The following is a 12452-nucleotide window of genomic DNA, read 5'->3' as shown; positions in this document are numbered from 1 at the left end:
AGGGCATTAACACCATTTACATCCTGTTGAGTGAGTGTTCTTCAGCTTTTCAATTGAGCGTGTCAAACGTTGTGTTATCCATTCAAATGAATTCACTATAGAATTGCACATTGGGTGGGTGGGGGGGGGGGATGGGTGGGCTTGTGAATGCATGTAACACACAACGATCAGCCGCTTGTTTCAATCAATTCTGAAGTCATTATACTTGTTCTGACTGATCAATTCTGAAAGGCAATTTATTGCTACAGTCTGTACGAGCTCACAATCTCGTGATGTTCTCAGCCAAAGACGAGAGGAAATGATGAGACATTGAGACTGTGCCAGTAAGACAGAAGAGATGTAAACAAAGCAGATAAGATGCATTGATACACAGGTTCACTGCTCTTGGTTGGAAAACCCGAAACCACTTTCCTGGGTTTAAGGAGATGTGAAGAAGATTTAAGGCTTTAAAAAACTGTCAGTGCTTGTTTTCATATGTATTGGATACAGGGTGGGGTAGAATACGTATTTTCACAGCAAGTGAAATTCCATTGTGTCGAAATAACTGCATATTAAGTAGGTGTTCCTACTCATGGTATGTATCACCCACAGGCCATTTTTGTATCAGCATGTGAAGCAGAACTTCAGACTTTGCCCGTCAAACACAATAGAGAAAATATGTGTCTCATTATCGATCATTGTGTCCCGGGAATGAAAAGTAGCTTCTATAGACTTTATAGGGACCCTTTGTCAGGTGGTATCTTTGATGAGCCACCAGTAATTGCTTGTCAAACAACCGTTTATCGTTCACAGGTTTCAAGAGTTCATATAGCCCCCTTTCCTCTCCCCTGGAGGGGTGTGTGTGAATAATGTGATCAATTTTGTGATTTGCTTTAAATCAAATATAAAATTTGTCCTATGATTTTTTTTATTTGTAATTTTTTTTTTTTTTTGTGGAGGGGGGGGGGGGGCTGGTTTCTCCCACTTTATATGTGTGTATTTGGATGTATGTCACGTGTGTGTAGGTGTGTGTATTTGTGTGCTGAGGGAGATGGTTAAAATGGATCGGAAAATATAGCAGAATATTTAAAAAAAGTGTAGATGGAAATAAAGTGCAGTTGGCATGAGAGTTTTGTGTCTTCCCTGGAAGAGCTTTTAGAAGTGAGATATTGGACTTTTACTGCATTATGGTGTGGTACGAAAATGCAAAGTGTAGGTCAAAGGTCATTCATTGGCCTTTGTTATTTGAGCCAGAAGAATGTGCATTTTGCTTGAAATAGGAAATTGGGAAGTAGTTGTGTACTAATTTGTCTGTCAATGCCGTCACGTGTTAAAACACGTTCTGCGATATTGTGTGTTGCACAGCTGCGAGCTCCCCACTCCCTTGTTCTTACTCCGTCTTTTAAAACCCGTTGAGGATGGGCTGAAACACGCATTTCCCATAGACACCTGCCCAAGTACGCTCGGGACTCGTCTTCAGCGTTTTTAATCCGTATGCAGAAAAGCGTGCTCAGTCTAACAGCGCAGCGAGGCAGTGAAAGAGAAGTGAAACATCAATAAGTGCTTTACATTTCCCTCAATCTGTCTGTCTGAAAGGGGGTGTTATAAGAAGTGCCGGAGCTGGCAGACGGGCCAAGTTCACTTGACTCCACACTAGAGAGCCAGATGGCTGGAGGAAGAAATAATGCATTCAGAGTCCTGCTGCAGTGCTGCACAGTTGCCTACTACTTCAGGTTTCTAAGATTCTGTACCCGAGATAGAACTGGCAGAAATGTGCAGGTACCACGTCAGGTGTGGTGAAGTAAAGCTGATGATTAATGGGGATTATCAGAGTTTAGATGCCAGTCCATTACCATGCTTTCGCCATGCCAGCACTTCCACATCGTACTTGCCAATCTGGCAATCAATCATATGGATGGATGTGAAAAACTTTGCTTCAAACCACATGACTTGCTGCAATCCTCCCACTCATACTTGTACAAGTCATGCTGGCATACAGTAGGCTATCCAGAAATATGTAAAAAAAAAAAAAAACTAAAACAAAAAACAAGCACAGCGAAAAAATAAATAAACACCTACAGCATGGGTTCTGACATTGATAAACTGAAAGAAGGGCCTGCATGTCATTTGCTGTTCATCAAATGAAGAAAGTGCTTAGGGGATTTACGAGAGAAAATTCTCAGGACGTTTTATAATACTTTTCTTGGTAATGGGTGTGACTCAGATTAATAGCGCTGGTTTGACTAAGAGTTGTTTCCTGCTACATATTAGGAGGAATATATGATTCTATTAGGAATGATTTAGGAAAGTGCACCATATCTTGGACATTTTTGAAGCACATTCATGCATGTTTGAATGTTTACATTTAGAAATTTGAAGCCACAGGGAAATAGATATATGACATTAAAATTAATGGGAAAAAAAAAACCTACCCAACAACAATGATACAAACAGCTACACCTGATGAAATGGAATGTTTTTGATTTATTACTGTATTCATGTCAACATGAGCTAATATACAGATATCCCTATATTTTAGAGAAAATGTGATAGCTAAGCAAATTTTTCAAAATATATGTTTTGAAAATATGCAGTTGTTTCCCTTCCAACTGCATGTCCCAACCCAGCCTCAATATTTTATGGCAGACCTCAGCTATTAGGAAAACCTGATGTGGTCACCTTTTTCTATGAGAGTACATTTTAAAGGGATCCTATAGTTTTTGTTTAGACCTAATTTCAGGTTTCTAACATTTTTTTTTTTTTTAGTGAGATAATTAGAAACCTCTTATGAAATATGAAAGAGCATGCAATTCCATGAGGAATTCAACATTTATTTGATGAAAATTGGTTTTGAAATGGCTGAGATATCCCAAACAGAGCGATTTTAATAAGGTGTGGGACCCACATTTTAATACGGTCACTTTGTTTTACTTTGTTTTTGGATGTTTCAGTCATTCCAAACTTGATTTTCATCAAATAAACTTTGAATTCCTCTTAAAATGATATGCTCTGTACTATTTCATAAGTGTTTTCGTGGTATCTTGCAAAAAGTTAAAAGCCCAATTCTCATCTTCACCAATACCGTACCATCCCTTTAACAACAAACTCATGTTATGGCACCTGATATGGGTTTGCATGTGCTTGTGGGTTTTGAGCAGCCGTCAGAGTGCATCCCCCCCCCCCCCCCCCCGAAAAGATGGTAGAGCTGCATTCATTCTTTTTTCTGTGTGTGCCTTATCCAGAAAATGATACAATAAGTGAGTGAGGCTGGTGATCATTAGCTAGTCATATGAAAGCCCCAACTTCTTTTTCATGTGTATTCCCACAATAAGAAGTAAAAAAAAAGAAAAGAAAAAAGAAAAGAAAATAATGTGGGTGCTGGAGTTGGAGTGAAGCTATTCCCCTGCCTCATGCCCAATATGACAGACTGAGACAATAACCAAGCAAAGGTAAACGAACAGGCCTGACGAGAAAAAAGAATGGAAAATGTTTTATGGGAATTCTCCCTGTTAGGAGGTCTTTGCTGCCCTCACTGGGCAGCCGGAGGGGGTGGCTAGATTTTTGTTAGAAGGTGAAGTAAAGGAGGGCTGGCCCAGCAGAAAAACGAGAATGACTTGATGTTCCCAGTCTGGCGGCATGACTCGCGCATTTTGATTGGCTCGTTTGGAGCAGGAGTCCCCGAGTGCAAGTGACAAGTGAGTAATGATCGGTAATTTTTCGGAGTCTCTGCCTCGCGACTTGCGTGCCTGGCACATGTTGCTCTGTAATGCTGCTAATTTTCCGGAACTGCTGTGAGAAATGTGCAAGGAGACATGGCAGCATCATCGCTCATGCTTACATGTGTCTAAACTTCAACAACTTTTTTTTTTCCCCTTGTAGTTGTTGAAAACAACAGCACGTGTTCATATTTGTATGTATTTTCTTTGCTCCTGCAGATCACCCCACACCAACGGATTTATTGGATTATACTAATCTGGATCATTTTGCTGGGTGGTGCTTGGATATATTGAGGTCAGTGTGGATTGCAGAACATGTGTGATGCGTGCAAGAGATTCGCCTTGATTGGAGAGGGGCAACCGTGAAGACAACACATACACCATACACTGTCAGTATTATTCGGATCTTGTGGATCAACGTCGGTGCAAGACCATATCAAATCCAGACACGGACACTCTTGAAACATTTTGCAGAGGAGGTTCGATTCCGCAATAGAGAGCCATGAGTAACCAGCCACCTCAGCAACCCCACCCTCACCAACACCCACACTCACCCCATGCCCCACCCCCTACCAGCTCCCCTGCACCTGATGGTGTGGGGAAACCCCCTCCAGGAGTAGGGGGAGGTGGTAGTGGTGGCGGTGGTGGCAGCGGTGGGGGTGGGATGGGGGAGCCCCTGTCGCCACCGGACATGGCAAGACATAATGGTGGTGCATTGTCCCCAGACAGGGGCCCACTGCCAACAGGGGAACATGGGTATGACCCAGACCGAGCCAGGAAATTGGAGGTAAGACCGTTTAACCCATTGAACACTGGCTTTACAATGTATGCAGTGGTGTAGTAAACTTGTGGCTTTATAAGGGCCTGCAGTAGTACCTCCCATGGAAAGTGGTTGTCATATTTGCTGTCATTGGTTGTCAGAAATTATACACTGCGTGGTACAAAACTTTCTTAGGTACACGTATCTGTTTATGGCGATATGATGAGGTATACAAATTATGATGTGCAAACATAAATTGAGTTGAAAATTGATGTTAAGTTTCAGTTCTCTTAATTTTTTTTAATTATTTTTTTTTTTTGGTGGGGGTGAATTTATCATGTTCAATCTTAAATTGGACAAGAAGTGATAGCTGAATATTAACATGCACACTAGTGACATTGAAGTGATTGTATAGTTTTGGTTGAGACCTAATTTCAGATTTCTAACATTTTTTTTTTGTGAGATAATGAGAAACCTCTTAGGAAATATAAAAGAGCATGTAATTCTATGAGAATTCAATGTTTATTTGATGAAAATTGGTTTTGAAAAGGCCGAGATATCCAAAAAAGAACGATTCCAATAAAGTGTGGGACCCACACTTTATTACGATCATTTTGTTTTACTTTGTTTCAGTCATTCCAAACCCAATTCTCGTCAAATAAACCTTGAATTCCTCTATAAAATGTATGCTCTGTACTATATCATAAGTGTTTTCTCGGTATCTCACAAAAAGTTAAAAGCCCAATTCTCATCTCCACCAATACTGCACTATCCCTTTAACCTTTCTGTTTGTATATTTGAACTCATAAAATGTAACTTTTTTATTCACATTTATGCATTTTTTTTTTGGTTTTGATGTAAAGGGAGATTCCTTTCATTATCCCAAAATTGTATTTGAGCTATGAAAGGGACATGATATGCAGTTAATGTCCTTCATACAAATAGGCCAGCATTTCTTCTTGTGAGTAAGTTCTTATATAATTTGTGATATAACCACTGCAGTGTTTCTCACAGTAGGCACCTGTATGGATTAGCTTGCTCACTAAAAAGCCGATGCCATGTGACGGATCAGCTCGTAACCGCTCCGTGACATGTGGTGCAAAAAAAAAAAAAAAAATGTTTTAGTGCCCCACATGCTTTGGGAATTCATGTGTGCTGCAGATCGACGACGTTTGCAGCGTGTGGCTGCAGTCATCTCCCTGTGTCATGAGCGTGTGGGAGAGTGTGTCTGGTGAGGCAGGCGTGCCCAGGTCTAGCACACTTAGCACCGTCTGTGCCCAATGACTGGTGGTCTGGCGTGCAGCGCAGGACTGTCACGTTGTAATCCAATCAGCGGGTGAATTTGATTAATGACCTTCTGATGGCCATGTCCACATTAGGACAGTCTCAACAAGAGGCACAGATAATTGTTTATTTGGTATGGGATACATGCAGGCATCTACTGTATACCATACTTACGTGCAGTCTCAGGGAGTACAACTTTTGTTAACTTTTTCATTGCCGGTACTTCTCACACTTTCCTTGAAGAGTTGTTGATGTTATAGATGAAATATCTCCAAACTTTGATGTAGAACTTTGCAGACACAAGTTGTGTGCAATAAAACTTGAGTACATGGTATGAAGATTATAGTGTACTTAAAAAAAACCAGACACACACACAACCCAACACACTAAATAAATGGAAAACAAGTCTATTTTCATTTTCTTTGTTGCACTGTGGCCCTGTGCATTTTGTGTATACACACAACACACGTGTACACAAAAATATGTCTAATAGTTTGTTTATACACAAGAAAGAAGTAAAAAGAAAGAGAGCAAAAAGTAAAGCTGACCTGGTAGGACTTGAAGACATTAAAAGTAGAGCTAAAAATGGCTTGGACCCATTTGTAAATGACAGCAACAGAAATTTATCTGAATTCAATTTTTTTTTTGTTTCATTTTAAAATAGATGATGATGAGATAACGTTGTGTCAGATTTTGAATAATGATGCGTAAAATGGTATGTATCTGCAATTTCAATATGCTTTTGGAACTCAGTCAAACCTGTCTATAGCAGCCACTCAAGGAAGGCGAAAAGAATGGCCATTATAGACAGGTGGCCACTATAGACAGGTTGTCCGACATTTTGTGTGTATTGCACACATGTACATACACGTATTATCGTTGTGTATATTTACATGTACATGCACACACATTTTTACATTATATAGACATGTTTCATGCATTGATCGAGTTGTCGCACACTAGTGTGTATACAGCAAGTAAGCTGCACGCCTGAATGACAGTTGAATGTAGCAGTGGCAATCACTGTACTGCTAGCCACGAAAGCAGAAAGACATGTTAAATTATCAGCTCACCTATGGCCTGTATGGGTCTGTGGCCACTATGGACAGGTTATAATTTAGCATGGGAAACAAAATTGGTGGCTGCTGGCCACGTTAGACAGGTGTCTGCTATGCATAGGGTCTGGCTTTTTTCTCAGGGATTTTTCAGTGGCCGCATACAGCAGGTGGCCACTATAACTTAAAGGCAGGTATGCAATATATACATGTATACAATATGAAATAGGTGCCACCTCCATTGTATGAAATTTAAGATAAAAGAGCTGTGGCAGAATAAACAAAGTTTTGCACTGTCTTTGCATGTAAGTATGCATGGATTTGTCATTTTGACATGCTTACATTATAAACCGTGTTATTGGTCAAGGATGACTTGAAAATCTTGTGATTTTTTTCGTTTTCACCTCATCGATGGTGTATCCATAAATTTCATTTGTCATAATTTGTAATGTTGACATAATGTACTTATATCTTATGTCAAAAAAAGATTGAATACAAGTTTTGTTGGAGATGGAAAAAATGAATGAATGAATCAGTGGATAATTGTATCAGAATGGAGCAGAAAAAGTAATAGCATTTCCATGTGTCAAAGCTGCTTTTTGTGCAAAAATGCACAAATGGATGGAAGCGAATGTGCAGAAAATTTCGAAATGCTTAGGCTTGTCTGAAAAGTATGTAATCACTGTAAGTCTTTTTGAAATTTTGAAGTGTTTGTACATGTGCATTTCATTCAACAGCCTGAGTAATGATCATGCATTATGATCACACGTAACTTGAAATTTATGTCACGTGAAAGTCATACAAGTTATGAAGATATAATCAATACTTGGATATTTATCTCAAAATCACAAGATGGCATGAAGATGATATTATGCATGAGTAATTGCAATGAAAGCTTGTTGCAGTTAAACATACCTCAAGTCATGACATGACCATGTTGACTTTCATGTAACTTGTTCATGAAACTTTTTTTGATACTGTGTTCACACAGTTTTACAGAAAGAAAGAATAATAATAAAAAAAAGAGACAGATTTTGACAAACCATGCAGTAGATGATGTGCTACTATAGCATTCCGGTACATAATTATGTACTGGGATGTACATGTACGTGTATCTCAATACAATCCTTTAAGTTATGCTACACTTGTACATTGGATGTACATGAAAGATGCACCATAATAGTGTAGAATGCGGTGACAATGTCAGTGTGTAGTGGAGACTGGACAATGTCTTCATCCTATGTAGTGTATTGTAAAGCCTCGAGGAGAGACATTAGCCAGCACACTGCCCTCTTGTTGCCGCTGAACTCTGACATTTTGCACAGTTGCCCTGGTTCTGTGGTCGATGACTGACTCTCATCAATGACAGGTTATGGGTTCAAGGCCGATGAAATGCTAAGAGACAACACAGGAGGGAAATCGAGGGCTGCAAAGCTTACTTCATGAGATTTTGAGGTGCCTTCTTTTGCAGACAAGTTCAGAAAGAAGGGTTGGTCAGAAGAAATCTAATTTACCGTAATTGATGATGAGCCAGTGACTACCCTGATGATTAGATCAAGTGCAGATTCTTTCTTCATGTGCACTAGAAACAGCTGCTGAAGTCTTGCCAGTGGTGTCTTTAACAGTGCATGCAAAAAACAGGGGTCATCTTTTTGAGAGTTTGCTCTGGAAGCAACGAACTTTGTAAGAAAAGTTGTTCATGAAAAAATTAAGGGCATCCTGACTCCAGGTTTGAGTTGACTTTGACTTTGGGAAAGATAGAGTAGACATTCACCAACACAGTTTGAGACATCTACTACTGCAGATGTACAGAGGAAGAATTTACATCCCCTTTACAATGTTATCATTGTTGCATCGTCTGTGACTCTTATGCATTGTTACAACGTATATAAAGGATACAGTTGTTTTTGAATTTTTATCTGAAAACACATGAATTTATATTGACCATTAATTTTGAAGCAAATGGGAGAATTGTGAGGCATTATATGTATCACCTCGTCTTCTACGATGTAGTTGCATGTTTATGTATGACTGCCACTGATACTAGTATTCTGTGGAAATGTGTGAACTTTTGTAACTTTTGTAAGCTTCATATGATGAGATTATCAGAGTTAACAAGATAATGGAACATATCTTTAGTTGAGAGTGTTTGAATCATACTGGCATAGTGAGTATTTTTGTTTAAAAAAAAGGAGTCATCTTTTTGAGGGCTACATACACATGGTGTCACCGCAAAGCTTTCTCCCTCATTTACTTCACCGTGCAAACCTTCAAGCAACACATATTTTTGTTTTGTTTTGTTTTGTTTTATTTTAACATCAATTAAGCCTGTGTTCTTGTAAGGGGCTATTCGATGGAAGAGGTACATTGCACAGTACTACCCATATGGCTGAGCACCCATTCAACCTCCTTGCTGTATGCAGGGAGTACATAAGTACACTGTGTTGTTTGTTGCTTTGAGACAGAGGCATGTCAGAAGTTGCTCATAGGAGTACAAAAGAATTACTTTGGTAACATAATGTGTTTTTTTTTTTTTTTTTTTTCAGCAGAAGCCACAAACATTGCCAGCAATTGTTACTTCATGATTGAAACAAAGTTTGTTTGCCACAGCTGTATTTCTTTTTGCTGTTACTGTAAAACCAAAAAAAATATTTGCATCACAAAACTCTTGTGAATTGGAGCTGACGGCCTTTTTCGCGGCATGAAATTTTTGAGAATTGCCACTGGCATGCAGTGCTGATTGTGTAGGAGAAACCTTTGTGCGCATATCACTCTTGTGAATCCTGGCTATCCGCAAAATTTGTCAAAGTTTCATGATTGCGAAAATTTCTGGTTGCACAGTACTCCAGCAGTGTGTTCGTGTTTCAGTTAGTCCAAAATGTAGTTTGTTGAAGTTGTGCAAAGGAAAGTTGTACACATTATTGGAGGATTAGATACATGTTGTATTTACCTTGTATTCTATGTAATAGGAAATGGGAGGGACATTTCATTGAAAGTAGAATGGGCTGTTGAGTCAATCTTTTTTTTTCTTCTTTTTTTATTATTACAACTTTGTACACCATGTACAATATGTACCATGGTGTCCTTTGCTTCTCGGCAACTGCAGAGTTTTATTCCTGTGTAATAGGCATCATTTTCATTTAGATTCCATTCTCAACAACTATAGTTGAATCATAGAATGGTGGATATTGGATATCTGATTGTCAGTATAAATTGAATTTGACAATACAGCTAGTTTGACAGGAGGTGGCATTATTAACCTGCAACTACATGTATCATCCCATCATGTGCCACGCTGATGGTGAGACAAATCTTCCAGTGCCGCGCCGTGTTTGTCTGCAAATAAGTCCCATCGGCAAATTGTTGTATGTTTGATCAGGCCAATGATACGAGTTTGGAATTGACTATGATGGGTTGATTTCTCCTGAGGTATGTTCACATCTCAAACAGATCTTGGGGGTGGGTGTGTAGTCTTGCTGACAGACCCAAGTGTGGACTCCACACACCATCTCATGTACAAGTGTGTACCTAACAATGTTGGAGACACACCAGGACAGTGCTCAAACAAGCCTTCAATTAGAGCTAAATGCTTCCAGCCTTCTCAATTTTTTGTACATTCATTTTTTTGTAAAACTGTATAGGAACATCATGTGTGATGTAATCATGATATATAAAGAATTCTTGAAATGTGTCTGGTGATGGAGACTACAGTGATGAAGAACAGTCACTTTTATAGACAACACCCCCAGGTGACTTTGATTAGAATGAAATTTTTAAAAGACTCCACGTAGAACAGAGGGCTGTCTGCATTGTGTGAATAGATCGCACATCGCATAAAGAAATTTTGTAATTGATTAGGGACCTGGGAGAGGGTGACATTTTACAGCAATCTTTTTTCCGTAAATTGATGGACTGAGGAAATATGCTTGACAGGATACATGCTGCTTTATGAGTGACTGTCAGTGCAGAATGTGCAATACTGTGTTTATTTTGCTTTTGTTTGAAACATGTGCATTAAATCTCTCTGTGTTTTTGTGCCTGTGGAAAAGTGGAATAAGGGGTCAAATCCAATTTTCTGCGTCACTTTTTAAATCTTTATTTTCAAAAAAAAATAAGATAGCATTTGTTAATCTGAGACATTTGCTGTTTGGAATGAAATGCTCTCTTGCACCCAACGGAACAATGGAAGTGAAATGATACCAGATTTGATCCTATGCTCAGTGGTTTTTACCATATATTCACTGTCATTTATTTATTTATATATTTTTTATTTATTTATTTAACCATTCATTTATTCATTTATTTATTTTTTTTTTTTGTGGGGGAGGGGACATGCAGACTTCAATGGAGTGTGATTGTGAGAAATTAAAAGTTAAATTGTATTTGTCTGTGTGCATGTACACAGTACTTTCAAATTTGGTACAACCTATTGCAGACGTGTGTGGATAAAACCTCTTTTTTTGACACTTTGATATGTATAATGTGTGGAGCGACATTGCTATGGCTTGAGTGATCTGTGAGGCATCATAATAGCAGCTACTTCATTGAAAGTTAAAGAAGACCTTGCTGCCCCCAGAGTTAAGATGAATCACACTTGACGTGAAAACTCGCAATGTGATTGGATGGATTCGCAACTTGGCATGATGCAGTCGGCAAGCAAATTATCTGAGACATATTGTGCAGAAAAGTTGTCCACCAATGTCCTCGTGAGGTAAATATAGTCCTTTGTGAGTTTCACATTTAAATGTAGTTTGGGGCCACATCTATACACTGTACTTTATCGTGGGGCTCCAAGGAAGTCCATATTTGATATTCATTGCTCCCATGTCATGCAAGGTAGTGCTCAGTGTATCCTTAAATGCTTTAGCCCCATCACTTCAAACAAAATAAAAATATACTTATCAATTGTAAATTCTGACAACTTCTGTACTTTGTTCATGGGCAAATTCTATTTACACTTGTGCAATTTACAGTGCCACACAGTGTCACTCACTTGTCAAGGTTTCTGCAGCAAAGAGAGTATTTATGAACAGAATAGTAATAGACACAGACTGAGAAAGGTAATATAATTTTAGAATTTCATGTGTTTCAACCAAACAAGAATAATTCACCATCCCTAAGGCAATTAGGATGAGGCAATAATGTCATCACCTAAGAACTTTCCTTTTTGAAGAGAGATGTCATGAAATCAAGTTTGTGTGGCAGATTATGAAGTAACCAGGGTCCTCCATTTGCCTTTTGATGTCATCAGTATCTTTATGCAATCCTGCAGTGATTTAATGTGACTTGTTTTTTTTTTTATATTTCATATGAAATAGGAAATGTAGTGGAGGATATATTTGTGCAGGTCAAGGAGAGGCTTCTTGACAGCAACATTATCACCTCATCTTGTACTGGAAATAATGTGATTGTGACCATATCATGAATTACATTGAGCATTAACATTCTACAACTTTTTTATGTTTTATCTGATTTTATTGGAACTTTACTCATTTTGTTAGTTACAGTCAACTACTTTACTTCAGACTCTCTTGGGAGAGAGGGTCTTTTCCCCTTCTTTTGCTGCAAGTGTAACATTTGCTTTGTCAAGGTTGTATCATCAGAAACAAAGATATCCAAAGCAACTATTGATCTACGTTTCTCCCCGCTGAATACTGA

The 12452-nt window shown here is 38.7% G+C and overlaps 1 protein-coding gene across 6 annotated transcripts in view; it reads left to right on the top strand.

The window, feature by feature from the left end:
- LOC140243716 (RNA-binding motif, single-stranded-interacting protein 2-like) overlaps positions 1-12452 on the top strand; it is a 540753-nt gene that overhangs the window by 6326 nt on the left and 521975 nt on the right. For 5 of the 6 annotated variants that reach the window (XM_072323379.1, XM_072323381.1, XM_072323378.1 and 2 more), the window contains exon 2: positions 3915-4482. In XM_072323379.1, coding sequence (XP_072179480.1) covers positions 4198-4482 — 285 coding nt within the window. In that variant the 5' untranslated portion in view covers positions 3915-4197. Of the gene's footprint in view, positions 1-3278; positions 3675-3914; positions 4483-12452 lie in introns of those variants that run through there. The other variant, XM_072323377.1, reaches the window with a different exon arrangement.

This window comes from Diadema setosum, chromosome 20 (genome assembly GCF_964275005.1).
Source record: "Diadema setosum chromosome 20, eeDiaSeto1, whole genome shotgun sequence".
Lineage (NCBI taxonomy): Eukaryota > Metazoa > Echinodermata > Echinoidea > Diadematoida > Diadematidae > Diadema > Diadema setosum.
Note: the sequence above shows the minus strand (reverse complement) of the source record. Positions and strands in the feature narration are given on the sequence as shown.